Source organism: Pogona vitticeps, chromosome 3 (assembly GCF_051106095.1).
Source record: "Pogona vitticeps strain Pit_001003342236 chromosome 3, PviZW2.1, whole genome shotgun sequence".
NCBI lineage: Eukaryota > Metazoa > Chordata > Lepidosauria > Squamata > Agamidae > Pogona > Pogona vitticeps.
The window spans coordinates 72,256,115-72,279,533 of NC_135785.1; the positions used below are offsets into that span (position 1 = coordinate 72,256,115).

General features: G+C 38.1%; 1 protein-coding gene across 1 annotated transcript in view; it reads left to right on the forward strand.

Annotated features, from left to right (window-relative positions):
• Window positions 1–23,419, forward strand: part of ABRAXAS2 (abraxas 2, BRISC complex subunit) — a 41,835-nt gene that overhangs the window by 7,037 nt on the left and 11,379 nt on the right. Inside the window, exons 2-7 of the mRNA XM_020791509.3 lie at window positions 3,587–3,677; window positions 8,851–8,887; window positions 11,481–11,547; window positions 19,521–19,711; window positions 21,901–22,020; window positions 23,183–23,267. Of these exons, the coding sequence (XP_020647168.3) occupies window positions 3,587–3,677; window positions 8,851–8,887; window positions 11,481–11,547; window positions 19,521–19,711; window positions 21,901–22,020; window positions 23,183–23,267 (591 nt within the window). The remainder of the gene's footprint in view (window positions 1–3,586; window positions 3,678–8,850; window positions 8,888–11,480; window positions 11,548–19,520; window positions 19,712–21,900; window positions 22,021–23,182; window positions 23,268–23,419) is intronic.

The window sequence follows — 23,419 nt, forward strand, 5'->3', positions numbered from 1 at the left end:
TTATTGAGTTCTGGGTGGAAATTTCAATACTGACATAATTTCAACATGAATATCAGAAACCAGAGTTATCCAGTGACAGAGGAGTGCAGATTCAGAACAAATAAAAGCAAGTACTGTTTCATGCTGAGCTCAGATAAATTGTGAACTGATGTACTGATGAATGCCAAGTACAGTACCATGGCTGTAAAAGGGGATTAGACAAATTAATGGAGAAAAAGGCTATCAGTGGCTGCTCGTCAGGATGGCTATTTAAAGTATTTAAGATCAGAGGCAGTATATTTCCGAATACTAGTTACTAGAGTACCTAAGCAGGAGCATGTCATTGCAGTCATGTCCCACTTTTAGACTTCTTATAGCCATCTTCTCTGTCATTGTGGAAACACAATATTAGAGTAGACCAGCCTTGCTCTGATTCAGTCTGGTCTTTCTGTTTTCTCAGTGAGAGCCTTACAAAAGTATACCTGCTGAAAGAAACCAGAAGCCTTTGTATCTAAGTGGCAGGTTTTATGAAGAAAAAAATTGTGTGGTCCTTGTACACAATCTGAAGGGAAGGGTCAGGATAAATTTGTCAGATCCATAAAAATTGCAAACATAAACTAGCTTTTAAGCCATATGGGTCTTCACGAGACCAAGCTCCACAGAGCTCTGGATGGTGCAGAAGAAACGTAAAAGTTCTGAAAATCACAGCCAGATGTGCCTGTCAGGATCCTTTGTTATAAATAGTCTTCCTCAACCTGATGAATTCCAGATGTGCTGGAGTACAATGTCTTTCAACTCAATTTTCACCATGCTGGTTAAGGATGATTGCAATTATTGCCAGACACATCTGGAGGGTACCACATTTGGAAAGTCTGCTGTAAAGAATCCCAAACTATTTTTGAAACAACTTTCATAATAGTGCTTAAAATATTGCAATTTACAGTTAATAATCTTTTCAGTTACAAACTGACTTAATTTTAATGATGGTTTAAATTGAAATGAATTGTGTTGAATTAAGCTTTTAGATGGCATATTTGAGAGCTAACAAGATAGAATAATAATGTGCCATCAAATCTTCCAGGGTATACACTACTCAAGAGTTGTTTACCATTCCGTTCTTCTGGGGACACTGAGGCTATGCTGCTTGCTGAAATCTGTACAGGAAGGTGCCTCTTCTCTCAAGAGGCACAGTGAGGAATTAAACTCCAACCCTCTGACTCCACAGTCAGAGATCTTAGTCACTGAGCTATCCAACCAGCAACAAGGCAGAATACAGATCCAAAAATTACCAAATATATGGTTTAGTGGGTTAATTAACCAGTATGGGTGATTGACTTGAATATGCATCTGCACTTGGTACTTAACTGTTTCCCTGAAAAGAAAAAGTGTCTTATTCTACTTGTGTGTTCCCACTAAAAAATAGCACTTGACATGCTAACAAACATAATTTAAAACAATAAAACCATTACAATCATTGTGATAAATCAGTTTTAAAAGACATTTAAAAGATGCATTCATGTATTTCCTGAAGGTAGCAAGAATGTACTGTAAGAAAGCTGCAAAAACCAAATTTCTTGTATCCTTAGAATAAACCTTATGTGTTCATCCTAAATGATTTTGACTCTTGATCAAGCGAACCTTGTTGTCTGCTGTGGAAGGCTAGGCTCTGTAAGTGCAAGCTGTTCCAAAGCCAAAAATAGCAACATTCTGGCTTCATTTTCCAATGCGCAGTTGCTGCCTTGTAAATTTTTATATATTATTAGACTTCTGTGTTCTCTGTTGTCTTTTGGTTCTGCATTATGCAGGGAACTCCTTGCCTTGCACTGTATTATTTTAGAACCAAGCAGATTGTTATTACTGTTATATTAAAAGCTTGACTTTTCTGGGGGTTTTTTAAAGCTCAAACTGGGATAAAGGGAACAAGACAGCTTCTAAAGTTGCTATTAAAACATCTTCTATTCAAAGTAGTTTGTCTTTTACCTTTGATTTTCATTTTTGTCTGATCTTTTTTCTGGGTCAAATAGGACTTGGAAATTGGAAAAAAAATTAAGGTGCACATGCCTTCATATGAGCCTTTAAATCGAGAAATGTCAATCTTTTGTTAAAGATGGATTTTTTATTGTCCACATAGAGCAAACTGGTGGCACCAATATTGTTTCCTATTGGGACCTTTTAATATTCCCCACAAGAGGTCCACATGCTATTCAGTATTGCGTTGTAGACTGCAAACTTGGGTGGTATCCATATGAGCAAGATTTTAAAACTGGAAATAATCTACGGTTTATATGAAGAAGTTATGAAATTTCAAAAGAACATAGGCCGGAATCCTCTTGCCTTATGCGATCATGTAAAGGGAGTCACATAACTGATCTGACTTGCACTGTCCATCAGATACTCAGTCTTCCCCGACTGGATAATTGATAGTCACCTGGTTGAACACTGGAATATACAGCAGGCACCCAGGAAACAGAAAAGCTGTGTTCCTATGATCTCTGGAAAACAGAAGCAAACTTTGGATTCAGTTTACATAAATAGTTTTACTTTATTTCTTATTTGTTTGTCTTTTTTTATTTGTTCATGCAGTGATTATATTTAATTGTCTAATCACTATATTCATCTCAGAAATATGTGTTGGTGTAAGCAGAACAGAAGCAAGCAGGTCTGTGTGGTGGGGGCTCCTTCACTGTGTTGCATCTGTACTCCAAATGGCCTAGACTGAAACCCACTATTCGTTTCAGACTTGATAACAGTCATTGTCATATAGTTGATAACAGTCATTATCGTATAGTTGGACTAGGACTCAAGAATCCTGGGTTCAAATTACTGGTCAGCCACAGAAACGTGATGAGGATGGAAATGATAAACCATTCCTTAAACATCTCAGGTACCTCAAAAAGTCTATTTGGGATGTCATAAGTCAGAATTGCCATAAATCAGAATTGACTTGATTTTACACAGCAACAGCGACAAGCAACTATTTACAGTGGACCCTCAACTTACAGACGGCTCGACTTACAGACTTTTCGAGTTACAGACGTCTCTGGCTGCAAAATTTAGATTCAACTTGCAGCCAGAGAATCGACTTACAGACCAGAAAAAAACCAAAATGGAATAAAAATAGAATAAAAACCACTGGTTATGGGATTAATCGGTTTTCAGTGCATTGTAGGTCAATGGAGATTCGACTTACAGACTTTTCGACTTGCAGCCACCATTCCAATACGGATTAATTCCTTAAGTAGAGGGTCCACTGTACCTGAACTTTCAGTTCTCTCATTCTCCATTTTAGGTTAAATGCTACAAAAATTGATAGACTGCCCTGAGCAATTTATAGATGGCTTCACTGAGGAAATGTTAAAGATAGTATTGTCAGCTAAATCAAATGTCAGCTTTCAGAGAAATGGTACTGAGTTTCCTCTTTTTTTGTTAGGCTTGAGTTCAAGTGCTAACTTTTTTCTTTCCTATATTAAAGTATGATGATTGTTGAACTTTAGAGATAAGATCATTTAATTTGCAAGTAACTGAAAACTACATGATGGTAAAATTAAATGGTGTTTAGTTACAGGCCTTTTGTCTTTAATCAGAATCCTTATCTTCAATTTTGTAGGAAGGATTCCTGTTGGGAGAAGTGAGACAAGAGGAAACATTCAGTATTAGTGACTCTCAAATCAGCAACACTGAATTTCTGCAAGTAATTGGTAGGTGTTATTAAATTTATTTCTGATAGTTCAATTTAATTGTTCATGTAAAACCTCCCATCATTAATTGCATAACAGCTTGGAATGACTGAAAAGTGTAGTAAGTTCCACTCCAGTTTTCCTTCACTGACATGTGCAGCTGAGTCCACCAATGCTCCTTGACTTATCCTGAATTGGGAGGGTGGGGAAGGTGTATAAAGTCCCACATATATATTTTCATTTTGGAAGGCCTTCTTGTTCTTTTTTTAAAGAGAAAGGGTGTCAGTTCATTGCTACAGAAATATGCCATTATATTTAGGTGCTAAATTTTCTCCGTTATCATTAGAACATTACAGTACAGTACTTGCATATTTCTATTTTGACCAATGAACTGTGATAATTATTTGTCCAAGATAATTCCATATTATTGCCTTTCAGAAGAATTACTCACTGAAATCCTGTTGTGTTGTTATACAAAAGGTGTAATTTTTGGATACAAATTGTGTCAAGTTAAGAAGTCTCCATAGACATTATATGTTGTATTCCAAAGAGTTCAGCCACTGGTTTTGTTTACTTTTTAGTTCATTTTACTGGGTTATTGTATACCATGAAGATTTTCTTCCTCACTTATATATTTGTTTGTGTATGTGCTGTATATACCGTGTTCCCTCCAAAAATAAGACAGGGTCTTGCATTAATTTTTGCTCCAAAAACACATTAGGGCTTATTGTCAGGGGATTTTTTTTTCATGTACAACAATCTTCATTTATTCAAATACTGTACAGTCATGTCATCTTCTGGTTGCTGCACAATGGGCGGGGTTTCACTTAAGTGGGGCTTATGTTGGGGGATAGGGCTTATATTACGAGCATCCTGAAAAATCATATGAGGGCTTATTTTCTGGTTAGGTCTTATTTTCAGGGAAATGGGGTAGATAAGTTTGCCTTTTGCACGATGGTTTGAATGCACTAAGTGACAGATGACAGCTGGTTGAATGTGGAATGTAAGACCATTATGGCAGTTGGAAGGGAAGATAATGCCTCCATAGAACCATATTTCCATGGACTGTTTTCCCCAGCCCAAGGGGGACAGTGAGGGATGTAATATAAATGTGAGTGATTGTTCAGTTAGATAAGGTGATAGATTAAAAATGGGCAGAATTTAATAGAGATGGATGAGTCAGATTGAAAATAGAGATGGACTCACAAGTGTTGTGATAATAAATGAGATGGCTAAAGAAAGAGTTGGGATTAGATAACTTTGCATGTGGATTGAGAAATTAGAATTGGATTAAGATTAGATAAAAGACCGTATGAAAACCATTTACCTTAATTTCATTGTCATTGCAGTCCTTTACATTTTGGGGGGCAAAATCCTGTTGGCATATTTACACTGATGTAAACTGAATTCAGGCACTGGAAATAGTTAATTTAAATTAACAGAAAGCTTCCGGCTTGATGCTGCGACAAGACAGCAGCAGGAGGATGGAGCTCCGTCTCCTAGGCTGAATTCCAACCTGTTTGGTTTTAACCCATTAAAACCACCCCGAAGAGGTGGTGAAATGGGTGAGAAACCTGTTGATCATGGGGGGGGCATGGTGGTTACCCACGTTTGATCTGGGAAACTCCCCAATCAACCAGCAGGCAGAAACAAGCGGCTTGGACGAGCTTGGTTCCAAGCTGTCAGCAGCCAGCAATGGAGAAGCGATAAATCAGCCTAATTAACATTGTGTTACCACTGGGCGAGAATTTTTTGTAACTGTATTGCTTTACTATCCCTGGACAAGACAATTCCTATGGCAGAAATAGCGCCTTCTATTCCCCACCACTGACTGAGCAGCGGTGAATCTGGAGAGAGGAGGAGATGAAGGGAGACACTAGGAAAATAACTTGGATATTAATTAGACATTTAACTATATTTCAAGGAAGGAATGGTATTACTTTGTCGTTATAAACTTAAGAATCTTACTCCTGAAAACATTGGCAACAACTCAGGGAAACTAAACTTGCTTATGCTGCTTGTAACAGCTGTCTAAGGTGCTGGCAAAAAGTCTAGAATCAGTGACCTTGAACACTTTATGGCTCTTTGGAATTCCTTTTCTTTTTGAGAACTGAAGTGAACTACAAATAAATTAACCCTAGAAAGCCAAATCCAGCCAAAGTGGAACTTCTAAACTGTATCCTGGGTTCTGAACTTGACGGGACCTTGAGCCTTTAGGCGGGGGAAGCTTTCTACATCTGAGACTGGATTCAAGCTTAACCCTAAAGATGATCAGTCTATTAAAGTGGACCTATGGAAGCAAGTATTGATGGAACTGGATTGATTACTTTAAGCATCTGGATAACTTTTACTTGGAATACAATTATTTGACATCTGGAACATAATGTCACAACAGGGACAATTTTGGGATGAAACAAAATCTACTCTTCAAACAATTTTAGAAATAGAGAGATCCCATAACAAAGAGGTGAAATTATTCAAGGAGCAGTTGAAGAAGAACTATAGTCAACAGGAGACAGGGAATCATGAACAAGGAAATGAGAGGGTGGTGGATGATGTGTGCCAATCAAAAGAGGGGTGGAGGAAATTAGAGGAGAAACTCTAGGAGTTTTAACTCTAACCCTGGGGTTGAGGAGAATTTTAGATGTGCTAAGGGAAGATAAGGGGAGAGAAAAAACAGATCTAATTTTAAAAATGCCTGGAAGAGCTATTGGAGATAGAACCAATGTATACAATGTTCTCAGGAGGCACAAGGCATGGCAGAATTTTTAAAGAGATAGAAACAAGAATTGGGAAAAGACAAATAAGAGAAGGAGTTACTTAGAAAGATGAAAAAGGAAAAAATATTATTAGTATAATTAGTATAAAATATTAGTACTGTATATACCTAACTTCTGGAATTATAAGAGGGCATATCCTATATATTAGAAAAATGATTTAAACTGAAATAAGGGATCAGTAATCAGGGTAAAGGCATAACGGTGGTTCTTCAGGTAAATTTAAGCTAGATATAAGGATGAGGTAAAACAAATTGCACTTAACGAACATACATTAGATACGGTATAAAATACAAAGTTTGTTGGTTAAATCACCTCAAAATTATATAAATTTGGAACCAGGATTACTTTTATTAGGTACAGTCAACCCTCGACTTACGAACGTCCCTAGATATGAACTTTTCAATTTATGAACGGCTCTGTTGGCAAAAATTGGCATTGACTTGCAAACAGAACTTGACCTACGAACAAGGTTGAGGCTCCATTTGCAAGTCAATGCCAATTTTTTGCGAATGGAGCCATTCCTACATGGCTCCCTGCAAAAAGGCAGGGAGAAAGGGCGGAAAATTCGAATTTCCCGTCCTTTCTCCCTGCCTTTTTGGCTTCGGAGGTCTCAAAGGGCTAGAAAACGGGCGAAAATGCCGGCTGGGGCTTTGGGAGGACCCCCCGCCGATCAGCTGGGGGAAAATGGGGCCTTCCAAAGCCCCAGCCGACATTTTCGCCCAGCTGATCGGCGGGCCTTTGGGATGATGGGGGGAAGTGCTTCCCCGTGATCATCCCGAAGCCCTGCTGATCAGCTGTGCAAAAATGGGACAATTGCGATGTTCGCTTTCACGATCATCGCAAAATGATTTTTCCCCATAGGGAACATCGCAATGCGATCACTTTTGCGATCGCAAAATCTTCATCGCTATGTGGATTCGTCATTAAACGAGTCGCCCATTAAGCGAGGCACCACTGTATATTATTAGAGGATTTTGAGAACATTGTATGCTATGAGAGCAATATTGTGATAGTAGCCAATATTGTATATTACAGTAGTCGCATGAATAGTTTAAATGTTTAAAAAAGTATAGATTTTGAAGGGACAACTAAGAAGACACCAACATGCAAAAAACAATTACAGTGGTGCCTCACATAGTGATCGCTCCGTTGAGCGATGAAATCGCTTAGCGATGGAGTTTTTGCGATGGTCCCTATGGGGTTTTTTTGCTTTGCGATGATCGCGGGGAAGCGATCATGGCAAAGCGACCCTTTTTTAACAGCTGATCAGCGGTTTCAAAATGACCACTGGGAAAACAAAATGGCCGCCTGCTGTTTTTCCTCGCTTAAGAGGCAGCGAAAATGGCGGCGCTATGGAGGATTTTCCCTTAAAGGTGAGTTTCAAGCCCATAGGAACGCATTAATAGCATTTTAATGCATTTCTATGGGCTTTTTAATTTCCCTTAGCGATGAAATCGCTTAGCAATGTTTTTTCCGGAATGGATTAACGTCGCTAAGCGAGGCACCACTGTATAAGCAACCATGTAACATGATGTTTAACAAGCACAAATTGAATGTAGATAGATTGAAAAACTAATACAATGTTTTTTAAAATTAAAAAAATTAATTGAACGCTACCTATTCACTCTCTTCAAGATCCGAGACTCCTTAGGCCTCCCTCTTGTGCTGAGGAAGCCTTTGAAAGTCACTGGATGACAGAGAAGCAGTGGCAATTTTTTTTCCACAAGTCTTCCGTGTCCTCAAGAGAGCTCTAGGAAGCCTGGGAACCTGGAATAGGGGAATAAGAAGCTTTGAATTTGTTTATTTCCACTGCTCAGATCCAGTTTACACTACCATAGCTACCTCAACATAATTTTGTCCACTGTTTTATGAACATAAGGAAAACTTTTGTGTTTGAAACATCTCTGTTTTCTAGTGACATTTATCACATGAAGACCTATATTGGCTGCTTGGTCAGAGCTCAAATAAGTGGGGAAAGGAAAAGAAGGAAATTCGATCTTTATCTAAGGGTTTGAGTTGTAACAAAATGCTTAAGTAAAAATTTTCCACATAGTAAAGTGCAGATTGAAGAAAGGGCACAGAAATCTGAAGTGTGTAGAGACAAAAGTGTGAAGGAGGATACTGGGTATCTGATTGAGTAGTAGCAAGTTCACATCCAGGGAGAGACGTTCCTGTGTACTAGTGAAAAGTGGAAACCCAACTGAAGGAGGCTTGAAGATGTCCTATACATCTTACATAGGAATGCTACTGTGATCATCAGGAATATTTCACACATTTTTGGCCATGTAATTTCTGTGCAACAAGAATTTGTTTGCTTTTAGTGTGAAGCATAGAAAGGATACATATGGGATATATCACTCTAGCTAATGCCTTTGTTTTGAATCACCGAAATATGCATTGTTTTCTTATTGCAGAAATCCACAATCATGAACCTTGTTCCAAACTCTTTAGGTAAGTTACTCTTGTCACCTATTCTTTCTTATCCTGTGAAGTGTAGATTTAGTGACTCCATCATTAACAGAAATCTCTAATGTTGGTGAGGAAGACCATCCTGTATATACTCCCCCCCCCAAAGTATGGAAAGCCAAGTTGCAGATAAAGTCTATACTAAAGTATACTAAAGATACATCACATAAAAAGTACTAAGTACATGTCACTGCTGGTGGTATCTTATAAACACTGTTGGGTTTTTTTAATCATTAAAAAAACCTCATACTTTTAAGAAACTTGAAATACCTGAGGTATTGTCTTCTAGATGTATGTACGTCTACATGGACACGCATAATAACAGAGGTTGCCCCATTCTTACCAAGTGAGAAATAAGATTTTTTTTCAAATTCAATTCAACTGTTTTGTTTTTCTTTAGTGCATGCAAACCTTATCTCCATGTAATCTCTGTTTAGGAACACTCATCTTTATATGTGTAAAATGTATAACTAATTCGTTGTGTTGTATAGGATCAAGAAGCACATAAATTCATGCTTCATGTGATGGATGTCTTTGATTAAAGGATTTATCTGAAGAATCTTGCCAGATTTAGTAGTATCACCACTTTATACATTTGTGGAGTTGATTCCTGAAATACATAATATATAAATAAGTACTATGTGTAAAAGAATTTTTATGCCAAATTTGCTTTTGAGTTGAGAGTATATATCATAATCAGTGGAGATTCCCCTACTTTTACATTCTTTTACAGCCTGCTGTGAGAATCTGCACATATCTCAGAATTTGAGAACACAAAACCTGATAGTAGTTTGCTTTGGGGCAAATGTAGCTGTGGCATTACAAGTCTGTACAATATTCTTTTGTCATTGTTGAATAGTTCAGATTGTGTGAACTTACTCATGATTGGTTTAGGTGCCAAATATTACTCTTCTAATACCATGAAAGGGAAATAGTGTTATTATTAGACAGACTGGCCTGAATCCAATCGCTAGGCCCAACTGGAGCAGACCATATAATCTGTGGGATTTACAAGATCATCCAGCAAATGAGTCCTAGAGATTTCTCTAGTAGAGACTAGTATAGTAATTGGATTTAAACCACTGTGTTTGCTCCACCGTGTATACTAGTATACTTTAATAAACTACCGTCTTTTTCTGTGTATAAGATGATACTTTAAAATCTTTTGACTAAAAAATGAGGGTTGTCTTATACATGGAAGTAAGGAGGGGAAAAGGGATCAAAGTGATTGTGCGGCACTTAGATCCCTGCTTTCCCCCTCCAGTTTCTTGCCAAGAAGAATGTGAACTTTGGTCTAGATGGGTAGGATATTAAATAAATAAATAAATAAATAAATAAATAAATAAATAAATAAATAAATAAATAAATAAATAAATAAATAAATAAATAAATAAATAAATAAATAAATTTGATCCATGCTTTACCCCTCCACTTGCTAAGCCTCACTTAGAGTTCTTAATTTTGGATTAGAAAGGAGGGAGTGTCTTATACATGGGAGCATCTTATACACGGAAAAATATGGTAAATGCTCTTTTATGAAGAGGCTAAACGTTGCAGAAAAGGCTATGAGAAACATTTGAAAGCATTTCAAATACTCTTTAAGCATGGGATACAATTATATTTCTTTTAAGCTTCTGAATTTACCTAGTTACTTTGTAGTTTAGTTAAGTAATGACATCAGTGAGATAACTATATAAATGTATAATAGCTGGTGATTTCTTAAGAAAGTTTGAAGTTGTCCTGTTACGCTTTAAACTGCAGGCAGAATATTTGCTATTCTGTCCTGACCTGCTTTTGAAGAAATAGCATTTTGTTTTCTGATAAATTACCAGAATGCATAGTCTTTGTTTAAAAAAAAATCTGCTTTAAATTGATCTCATATTGAGATCTGTGAATGTATCATCTGAGCCCTTGTTTGTTTATGTTTTACACACCATGGGGAATTGAGTGTTGCTTAGACTTGAGTGTGGCATATGTATGTTGCATACCTGTGTTTCTGACACACACGCCTTAACATCATTTAGTGTGGTTAAAGATTAACCTTTACAAGATATCTAACACACTAAAAGGTAAATTAGGGGGCAGGATTTACTTTTATCGAAACATGTATGCATTTTCCAGAATAAATATTTTTATGCATAGAGTAGATCCTGCAATTCACAGTATGTTGCACTGTCACTAGGAACACTTGACTGAGCTGCAATATAGGCATCTGATTTTAATGCAAGTATTCTTAAGTTCAATAGTGTGAATGCAGCAATGTAACTGAACAGATATGCAGCCAAAATGTCAAGCCAGATTGTCTAAATAACTACTACAAAACAGTCCTTTAAAAAAATAGTTTGTCACTATGAAAGTCTTTAATACCTAGATGTTATTTGAAAGGGGAGGAGCATAATTTTATAACTTTGTTGCTAAGTGTTTCATAAAACTTTCCTATATGATTTAATTTGCACTGGGTATAATGAATGAAGAATCTGTTCAGCTCAAACATACCAATACAATCCATCAGTAACTTTTTCCATTGTACATAGCTTTGTTTGATATATAAACCAATCTTCTGTTTTTATTTTTTAAGCTTTTACGACTATGCAGGTAAAGTCAGTGAAGAGAATTTGGACAGAATTCTTAAAGATCGGAGAAAAGTAAGTTTGTGCGTCTTCATGAAAAGTACCAATACATCTGGAGAAAAACATCATGCTTGATCATTAAGGAGCAACTTCACATGTTTGGACTAAAACTTACTGAAGATAGTTAATCTTGATCTGCAATGTCTATAATTAATACCACTTTTAAGAAGTGTTGTACGGTACATGCACAGTCGAGTGTAAAAAAATTCATGTGACATCAGGATACAGTATATAGGAAAAGAACATAAAGCATGAAGAGTTATTTGCATGTTTGCAGTGTTGTTTTAGATCAGACTATACGAAAAAGTGCTTATCTGTAAACAATTCACAAAATGCAGTTGAAGCATAATCACACTTTTAAAATTTCTTCAATTTGCAACAATAAAACTCAGGTAAGACCAAACAATCTCAAATTGGCAGTATATCTCAGTCAAAAGGGATATTAAGAAAATATATACACCTTACTGCAGCATGCTTAAAGATTGACGCCTCTGAAAAGATAAGTTGTAACTAGTCCAAGCACTTGGACCTGACAGATGGGAGATAAAAATGTCCAACTATTGGAATTGCTTTCTGAAGTCAGCATCCTCCTTATCTGATCTCAGTAAACAAACTATAATGAATATAGGAGAATGATTTCCTTGTAAATTTAATTTGTCTCCTCATAAACTCTAATAAGTGATTATGTTCCAGGAACAGTAGAACCTATTATTTTCCTCACCTACAGTCCCATTCTTCTTAGGCGTCCTTCAGTCTCGAGAGACTATGGTAACGTGCTCTGTATTGAGGACTTGGAACAGCGTCTAGTGTGACTGAAAAGGCCAATTCGAGAGTGAAAATCCCTTTCACACTGAAGAGGAATACAATCTGTCCCCTGTCCAGCTCCCTGATTTTGCTGCTTCTGGGACGGCCTCTTTGCCTCGGCCTGCTGGACAAGGGTCTCTTCATATTGGGAGAGGCCATGATGCACCACCTGCCTCCAGGCTCAGTCAGATGTCAAGGTTTCCCATCTGTTGAGGTCTGTTCCTAAGGCCTTCAGATCCCGCTTGCAGATATCCTTGTATCGCAGCTGTGGTCTCCCTCTGGGGCGATTTCCCTGCACTAATTCTCCATACACAAGATCTTTTGGAATCCAACCATCAGCCATTCTCACGACATGCCCAAGCCAACGTAGATGTCACTGTTTCAGTAATGTATATATGCTGAAAATTCCAGCTCGATCTAGGACTACTCTATTTGTAACTTAGTCCTGCCAGGTGATACCAAAAATGCGTTGGAGACAACGCATATGGAACGTGTTCAGCTTCCTCTCCTGCTGTGTACAAAGGGTCGAAGACTCACTGCAGTACAGGAGTGTGCTCAGGACACAGGCTCTATAGACCTGGATCTTGGTATATGCCATCAACTTCTTATTCAGCCATACTCTCTTTGTGAGTCTAGAGAACATGGTAGCTGCTTTCCCAATGCATTTATCCAGCTCATCATCTAGGGAGAGAGTGTCAGAGATTGTTGAGCCAAGGTACACAAAGTCATGAACAACCTCCAATTCTTGCGTGGAGATGGTAATAGAGGGAGGTGAGTCCACATCCTGGCCTATGACTTGTGTTTTCTTCAGGTTGATTGTTAGTCCAAAGTCTTGGCAGGCCTTGCTAAAACGATTCATGAGTTGTTGGAGGTCTTCAGCTGAGCAGGCAACAATGGCTGCATCATCAGTGAAAAGGAAGTCCCGAATGCATTTCAGTTGGACTTTGGTCTTTGCTCTCAGTCTAGAGAGATTAAAGAGCTTTCCATCTGATCTAGTCCGGAGATAGACACTTTCCGTTGCAGTTCCAAAGGCGTGGTTCAGCATGACAGCAAAAAAGATCCCAAACAGGGTTGGTGCAAGGACACAGACCTGTTTCACTCCACTTCGGATGTCAAAGGGATCTGATGTTGAGCCATCAAAAACTACGGTGCCCTTCATTCCCTCATGAAAGGACCTGATGATGTTGAGTCCCATTGTACCTGGGTGGAATTAGTTAGTACTGATCTTGGGGAGTAATTTAAGTCCTTTAATACTGATCTTGGGGAGTCATCCACACCTAGTTAAGGAAAAAAGTTGCATGAGTCAAAGTAATTAATATAGTGGTAATTATTCATTCCAGAACATTGGACAATCTTTCCTACCTCTTTCATGTAAGACATCTGGGATAAGAGTAGAGATCTATGGTATTCCACAAAAGTTCCATAGAAAAGATCATATTCTTTGCACCATATTTTGACATTTCCCAGAGACAGAAAAACCAGAACAATGGCTCATACTTCCAGCCTGTGTGACTGGTTTCAAAATAATACTGTTGGTTATCGTATGAGAAGAAACATCCTGAGTTTCAACAGAGTAGCACTTCCCTTGTGAACAATAGTTAGTCAATAATGTGGGGGGGGGGAGGAATCATGCTAGGAAAAGTTGAAAGCAGTAGGCAAAGAGGAAGACCAAATATGAGATTGATTGACTGTTAAGGAAGCCACAGTGTTACAAGAGCTGAGCAAGGCTCTTGAGGACAGGACATTTTGGAGATTTCTCATTTATATGGTTGCCATATGTTTTGATGACACATAACAACAAGAAACCTCCTATAGTGAGCCAAATACCCAATTTCAAATGGGGTTTCCAAATCAGTAAGTACACAATATTGTTGGTCATTACCATTTCTTTTTGTACAGCCAGGATCATACCTGAACCAGGCAATCCTGGCCTCTCTTGAATTGTTCTATTGTTATTTGGAATATACAGTAGAATGCCACCCCAAAGCAATTTGAGGAGCCACAGGGAGTCTGCTCCCTGTCCTACCAAACAATCTGCTGAAAATCTGAAAACTAGCAACTGAACAAAAACAGAAGCCTCACCAGGAAGCAGGTCACGTGAAAAAAAAGGAAGAGGGATGTATACATGAATGTAGCAAGCACAAGAAAGCAAAATAAAATAAATACGAATAAAGGCAGGGAGAGACGAGGGGAAAAGCCCTGCCAGAGTTGCTTCCTTTTCTTTTTTCTTTCTTTATAAATTCTGTGCCATCAAGTCCGTTCTGACCTACAGTGATTCTTTTCCAGCTTTTCTAGGTAGGGAGTAGTACTTTTGGGAAGGATTGGGAATGTTCATGCTTGCTGCAAGAAAAAAAAATCTTATAACAGCCCTGCCCATGTCTTGAAAACTAAAGGACACGACTTCCATTATTACATCAATCCATCTCATATTGTCTTGGTTTCCAAGGCTAAAATAATCCGCACTATTGTATTCCCAGTCACTATGTATGGGTGTGAAAGCTGGACGGTGAAGAGACAAAACTGAGGCCACCACCTGGAAGCCTAGTTGAAACTGATTGAAATCCATACCATCCATCAGCCTCTGGAACTGCTCAGCAACAGCACACTTGATAATCCTTTCCAAGAAATAGGCATTAAGTACTGGCCTATAATTCATGAGATTGATTTAAATTGTTTTTTTGAGGAGGCTATGTCTGTGTGGCAAGCCATTTTTCTGCAAAAGTCCATTCTGTCTAGAAGCTTTCTGCTAGTGCATACTTAGTGAAATGCAGGAAGCTTCTCTGTAAGTCAGTTGCCACAGAAAGATCCATCTAGCAAGCGACTATACAGTATGTGCAACATACTGGACATTCCTTTCAATAAACATGTTTGAATCAACACTTTTAGTACAAGAGGAATTCATTGCTTTTGTTCCTGCTGACATTAGACAGAATTATTATGGCTTTTATGAACAAAACATTTCTTGTTTAGGTACAGATAATGCAATTCTTTTTTGTTTGTTTTTTAAGGGAAGGTAAAATATGAAATCGAATGTGAGAGATAGTTTTGAGTATGCAAGTGAATTATTGTATTGGGTTACAGATTCTAGAGTTGGTTGACTTTGCAGGTGGGGGGATACTTTCAGGTTGCTTTTTTTAGTCCCTGCAAAAATGCTTCATTTGCAGAATATTAGGAAAGCATGAGGACTCGAGGGAAGAAAAGCTTTTAAGTATCATGTGATAAATAGCATGCCAGAGTTAAATTGAATGTACTTGTATCCCATTAAGTTAGCGAGAGCTTCTGTTTTGATGCAACTATTTTAGTAAGGGAGTGAATAAGTGCCTTCCTATTTAGTGAGAAGCAGTGCAATAAAGACTAGCATTAAAAGCTGGAATATCTGGAAGGCTAGGGAGAGGGAGCTCACATCATTGTTGTTCCTTACCACTTCCCCTTTACTGCTTCCTTTCTCAGAATTAAAGATAAGGGAGCCACTGGTGAACCATTTAGCTTAGTTACAAGACCCAATCCTTGACCTTTGTTTAAGTTAGGCCGCTGTGACACCTTGGATTGCCGCAAAATTAGAATAAATACAGTGGGGCCTCGTTTGACTATGATAATCCGTTCCAGCAAAATCGCTGTAGAACAAAATCGTCGTCAAGCAAAAGTAAAAAAACCCATTAGAATGCATTAAAAGGGAGCCTCGTGGCACAGTGGTTAAACGGCTGTACTGCAGCCAAAACTGTGCACACGACCTGGGGTTCAATCCCAGATAGCTGGCTCAAGGTTGACTCAGCCTTCTGTACTTCCGAGGTCAGTAAAATGAGTACCCAGCTCGCTGGGGGGGGGCAATGTGTAGCCTGCATAATTAACTTGTAAACCACCCAGAGAGTGCTTGAAGCACTATGGGGCGGTATATAAGCAGCACGCTTTGCTTTGCTTTGCTTTTAAAAAACCGGTTAATGCGTTCTAATAGGTGAAATACCTCACCATCCAGCGAAGATCCTCCATAGGGCGGCCATTTTCTGGTGCCTGTAATGCGAGAAATCTGTCCTTAACACAGCAGGGAGCCATTTTGCACAGCAGGGAGCCACTTTGAAACCCGACGATCAGCTGTTTTCTGATCGTCGTTAAGCGAAAAATCAGTTGCCGAAGCAGGGGACCGATCATCGTCAAGCGGTTTTTTCCCTATTTAAACATCATTTTGGGATCGCAAAAGCGATCACGAAAACATCGTCATGAAGCAATTTTGTCGTGGAGTGGGGTAATCGTTAAGCGGGGCACCACTGTACTTTGTATTAGTTCTATCTGTCGATAGTTTGAATTTGCTTTATGCATGTTATGTTTTGGGTCCAGATAATCAAAATTACATTCTATACTTATTTGTTTGTTTTGTCTGTCTTGAATGTATTTATGTTTTGTAACCAATTCTTTGTTTCAAATGATAATGTATTTTGACCATATCTGGAAGATGAGTCATGGCAATGGGACTTCTTTCTTATTAGGTTGAAATGTTTCGCTACTCATCCAAGTAGCTTCTTGAAGAAGTATCTTGGATGAGTAGCAAAATGTTTCAACTTAATAAGAAAGAAGTCCCATTTCCAGATAATCTCACCTGGATGGCTGAGAATCTTCACATATATTTTGACCATATGTTAAGGTTGATTTTGAGCCATGTCAGGTGCAGTTTACTGGGAGGAAAATGGCATACAAATAAACTTAAATGTTAATATAGGTTATGACAACTGTTTCATCAGCAGTTTACTGAAAAAGATCAAAATGATCATTACTGCTTCAGTTTTCTTAAAAGTAAGCTAGTATTTCCAGCAAAGGCAGCATTCAACTGTTTGCAGTATAGAATTGTTGCATGTTTTATTATGACTTTTCCAAATTTTTATGTTTTGATATATTTCATGCGCTGAAAATAGTATCTATTGTATGTGAAAAAAGAAACAGTAATTTTTTCAAGTGCTGTGTAAATATATACCAAAGATTATGCATACACATCCAGAGCTTTAGATTAATTTTAGTTAATATTTGTGGTGCAGCTGCAGTTGTGGACAACTACTTAAGCTTGGGCGGCTTGTAAATAACAAACAAAATCCTGTTGGTATAAATGTACACTGGTGTAATAATACAGATTGGTGCTAGAAATATTTAATTTAAACTAATGGAGAGTGTCCTATCCCCTCAAGTTCCAAGGCTCCCTAGGACTCCCTTTCACCTTGAGGAAGCCTTTGGGAACCTGGGAGAGTGACTTGGATTTGGGGCGGGGGGGCGGGAGTCTTTAGTAGTGAAAAATCACTGCTGGATCATCACCAGTGGTCCTGATTCCAGCAGTAGCAATCAGAGTTATTTTTTATTATTAAAAGCTCCCCTGCTACATTCTGAGGCTCTCAAAGGTTTCCCCAGAACAAAAAGGAGCCTTAGGAAGCCTCAGAACCTGAAAGTGTGGGAGAGAAGAACTTTCCATTAGTTTAAATTAAATACTTCCTGCACTGATCTGGGTTACAGTGGTGTAAATTCACACACCAGGATTTTGCCCAAGATTTCATAATTTGGAAACTGGAAAAATCAACTGTTGAACTGGAAAGTGGCAGAATTCTGCATGTGGACTTTCCTTATCCGGTGCTCCTATTTAAAAATAGCTGGCTTTGGGGGAGGAAAGCTATAGTTTGTTGTTGTTGTTGTTGTTTAGTCATTTAGTTGTGTCCAACTCTTTGTGACACCATGGACCAGAGCACGCCAGGCCCTCCTGTCTTCCACTGCCTCCCGTAGTTGTTTCAAATTCATGTTGGTAGCTTCGATGACTTCGATGACACTATCCAACCATCTCATCCTCTGTCATTCCCTTCTCCTCTTGCCCTCACACTTTTCCAACCTCAGGGTTTTTTCCAGGAAGTCTTCTGTTCTCATGAGATGGCCAAATTATTGGAGCCTCAGCTCCATGATCTGTCCTTACAGTGAGCACTCCGGGTTGAAGCTATAGTTAGTTTGTGTTTAATAAGAGCTATTTGAGTTGCTTTCTGAGGCACCAGCACTCCATGCTAAATGGTACTACTAGGAGTGTCTTTTTGCTATGAAATAAGAATCTGCACAAACTGCATAGAGTTTACTTCAGGCTCACCTTAAGCATTTTGTTGGATTGGACCTGTAACAGAATGCAGAACGGTGTAAACACAAGTGGTAATTAAACATGCATTTGTAACGCATATAATTGTAGTGTCTTGTTTTTCCTATTCCATAGTTAAGTGGCAGAGCATACAGTTTGCATGCAGAAGGTCCCAAGGTTAGTCCCCAGTATAAGCAGTTGAATATTCAAATAGTAGGAGATGGGAAGGCTTTATTGGAATCTGACTGGCTGTACATCTGAGACTATTTATTTAGATTTATTCATTTAAAATATTTTTATCCCGCCTTTCTCATAAAAAAAGGACCCATGGTGGCTTCATTAATAGATTATATTTAAAGCTAAAAACATTAAGTATACAAATACTAAAAAGGATCAAATACCACACTAAATAACAGTAAACAAAAGCAACACCAAAAACACATTCAAAGCAGTAAAGCACAATAATCCATTTTAAAACCCCACTCAAACTGCTCTGTTGTGGCCTAGGGCAACCAATATTCTGACTCATTGTAAAGCTGCATTATATGTCCTTCATTAAGACATGCAAGTAGATAGTTGTCCCAAAAGTATACGTCAAGAAAATAGTTTTAGAAGAGGGAGCTATGTTAGTCTATGCTAGCATATCAGGCAACAACAGAAGAAAAATGAAGAAAAAACATTGTGGTATCTTAAAAAATGCTATATTTTAATGTGAGCTTTTATGGACTAGTCCACTTCTTCAGGAAGTAGTAGCTGGAGAATTTGATCTATTAGGTTTTGAAGCTGAGTGATGTCTGCCAACTTATCAGTGGAATGATATTCTTTCATTACAAAATGTAATCCTTCATTAAACATGAAATTATATTTTATATGAAATGGTTTCATGTTCTGCAAATGGCAATTATGCCACTTTTTAAATGATACATTAGCATAGGGAATGTGCCATTTATGTCTGTAATCAGAATAATTGTGTTTAAGAATTCTGATGCCAGGTTATGATTCCGGTTTATCTCTAATAGCTGTACTTTTGAGATATCAATATATGAAATTATTCTTGTCTTTGGTTAATGCTTTCTTCTCTCATTCTTCATTGTAGAACGTTATTGGATGGTACAGGTTTAGGAGAAACACTCAACAACAGATGTCATATAGAGAACACATCATCCATAAACAGCTGACACAGATTCTTGGAGTGCCTGACCTTGTCTTCCTTCTCTTCAGTTTCATCTCTACTGCAAATAACTCAACACATGCTTTAGAATATGTTCTCTTTAGACCAAACCGAAGGTAATCAATTTCTGGGATGTAGAAAAAGTAGTTTATTCCAACTGTAGTATCTGTTGCAGTGAATGATAAGGACATGAATGTATTTCAGATCCAAAAGTACTGGAAAATTTACTTTAACCCTGGTTTAACTGGGCTTTTATAAAACATTCATTTCTGGTTTCACAGACAATATTTTCCCATTTCTCTGACTTTTCAAGAATGTTTTAAAGCTGTTCTCATTTGTCCCAGTTGCAAAAAAACTCGGGTCGGTTTCTAGAGGGAAAAACTGTACGCATAGCCCTGGGTTTGGCCTGTATTTACACATTAGTTTGAGGATAGTTCACATTGCTACAAACGCTAATCTGTATAGGTGAAGTGATGAACATAAGAGGCATTCTGGATCAAACCAGGCCTATCTAATCCAGTATTATGTTCCTACAGCAGCCAAATAATCTATTGCAATGCATGCTCAAGCTTGTTCTTTATTTTAAAGCCATTTGTTTCCTGTTGTTTTAGCTCTGTGTGTACAATGCTGATGTTGTCATCATCCATGGTCTTTTATCTTTAATTTTAAAAGTTCCCCATCTCCCTCCCCCTCACAGATCTGAGGTTCTCTAGGGATTCCTTTTGACCTGTAGAATCCTTTGGGTCCTCACAAAGGTGGGGAAGCTTTTACTGTTCCAAAATTTCCACTGCTGGCCTGTGCTTCTATAATAAGAACTAAATAAATAGATTTTTAATGCAAAGAGCTATACTGAAAGTCAGTGTGGTATAGTGGTCAGAGTGTTGTGTTTGCACTTTATGATGTCATGCTTTGTATTAAACACAGCAGACAACCAAATAAGCTGTGGTTCCCTTTCTCCATTTTTGGTTCCTTTTCTTTCTTATCACATTCTGTTTCAGTGTTGGTATCTGGGAAAGCAAGCCAAGGAGAAGCCATAGTTGCAGGTTCAGATATCAAACCAAAACATGGTTTAAACCAACCAGAATTTGTAAGCCAACAAACCATGGTTTTGGGTTGCCATTTGTGGTTACTTCTAACAAGGGTGTTGAAGGGTGCTGAGACTATTTCCTGGCTTTTTGCCTGTCTCTAATAATTAATCAATCTGTCAGAGACAGAAAGATCCAATGGATATTGTTTATTTTCAGCTAAAAGCAAGCAAATATTTGCAACTTCACTCGCAGAAACATGCGGAGAAGAAGCTTTACAGAATATACTTTTATAAGCCTTCAAATGAGTAAGGGGAGACAAAGGACGTGCAGCAGGGGGGAAGAAGGGAGGGTTTGCAGACATCATACCTCCCAGTTCTGGGCAGTTAGACTCCCAGGTCCCTTATCACTAACCAAGGACACATTCTCAGTTAGACTAGATTGCAGGCAACAGCAATTCAGGCAGGCTCCCTCCTTTGTCTTTTTTTTCTATGCTAAGCAGAAACCCTGACACAGTAGGTTTACACATTTTTGTATCAAAACAAGTTACAGAAAGCAAGGTGGCTATAGTTAGGCTAAGATATATATTATATGTATTAATTTGACCCCTTCACAAGTGACAGCTTGTTAGCAGAGATGGATTTACATAAAATAAGAGCTAGATTTCCATAAACGATGCAGTGGAACATCATAACATTCAAGTATTGCCAATAACAACTTATGGATAGCTAACAAAAATAATCTTGTATTCTTTCAATATCTTGAAAAGTACCTGTAGCAATATATCAATGAAATAAACATTTAGTGAGTGCAATTAGGCAGTTATTTAAAAGACAGCTGCAGTTGTGAGATCAACAGTATGATTTTGGTTTTTTGATAATACCTGGGTCCAGTGGCATCAGGTTCCCTAACATTATTTGTTTTAAGGAAATTATATTGCAGAGTGTACGCTGTTTCCCCCAAAATAAGACGTAACCTGAAAATAAGAACTAGTATGATTTTTAAGGATGTTCACAATATAAGCCCAACCCAAAAAAGTCCCAGTTAAGTGAAACCCCGCCTTCAACCATTGTGCAGCATCCAGAAGAAGATTACATGATTGGATTGTAATAAATGCAGATTGTTGTATATGAAAAAAATAAAACATACCCTGAAAGTAAGCCCTAATGCGTTTTGGGAGGGGGCAAAAATTAATATAAGACCCTGTCTTATTTTCGGGGAAACATGGTAATAATCCATGAAGACTAAACAAAATGCTTTTCTAAACTTATTTTCTTTAGGTATAATCAAAGAGTGTCACTCACTATTCCTAATTTGGGCAATACAAGTCAACAAGAATACAAGGTTTCTTCAGTGCCAAATACTTCCCAAACTTATACCAAAGTTATTAAGGAACATGGGTAAGGATTATTTTGTATTTAATTTTGACTTGTTAAGAGTTGAATGTGGATTTAAATCATGAATAGATGTGATTGTCAGTACTGGTACCTACAGTTTAGGAATAGAGAAATAAGTTAAAAATAAATGTGTTAACAAGAAAATGTAATAACTACAGTAAATGTTTAGCTACAAAACATCTGCATTTGCAAAATGTTTGTGGAAATCTGTAAGAATCCTTAATAAGACAGTCGTACATTACCTCTGGTGTAATTAAACATGGGAGAGGAAAAGAATATGGTAGTTCTTACAGCAAGTCTACTATTTTAGGGAGAAAGTATTTTTCTTACATTAATGGGTTTAAAACCAGGTTTTAAAAAAATGACTGGCTTGGGAGATCCCTTCAGCAGTTCATCTACACTTGTCTAAAATAAAGGTTTTGAATAAATATGCAGTCATGTGAAAAAGAAAGTTCACCCTCTTTGAATGTTATGGTTTTAGATACCAGGGCATAACAAAAATCAACAAATCATAAATCAATAAATCATGGCATGGTGTAATATGTCATGTGTTGTTGTTCATCTGAGATTGTATTTACCTAATTTTCAAACCCGCTAAGGATGATTTTTATTATAGCCTGATTAAAGATGGGGGCTTCATATTCATATACGACTATGAAGCCCCCCAGCACCGGTGGCCGGCATGATTACCTCCCACCCCTGGACCCCCACAGGACCACTTACCACACGAAGTGCAACATGTGTGGCTGACATCATCTTCTGTGCCCCAATCGTGGCAGTAGCTCAGCTGCTGCAGCCCCGCCTTCCCCCTTGCCCAGCCACTTCATGGGTGAACTTATCCTCCCACCCACTTGTCAGAGAGGCTGGGTGAGTAAGGAGGCAGGGCTGCAGCAGCCGAGCTACTGCAATTATTGGGGTGCAGAAGATGATGCTGGTCACATGCGCTGCGTGCTAAGTGGTCTGGTGGGGGATGGGAGGTAATTAGGTCGGCCACCTGTGCCGGGAGGCTTCATATTCATATACGAATACAAAGCCCCCATCTCTAATCCTGATACATAAAACAATAGAATTTTAAAAAGTGGATATTTTATTTTTCACATGGCTGTAAGCTTCTGTGATGGATAAAAGTATGATTTCTTCTAACTCATTTTTGATATTTTTGTAGTACCGACTTTTTTGATAAAGATGGCGTGATGAAAGACATCAGGGCTATATATCAGGTTTATAATGCACTTCAGGAAAAAGTACAGGTAACTCTTTTTAATTATTGCAGTAGAGATGTACTGCAGTACCTCTGATTATGATGGCAGAACTTAGCTTGTATAGTATCTGTGGATGGGAAGATTTGGAAATCTGCATTATGGAGCTATTGGTCTTTGGCTTTGCTTCTTTAGCCCCACTT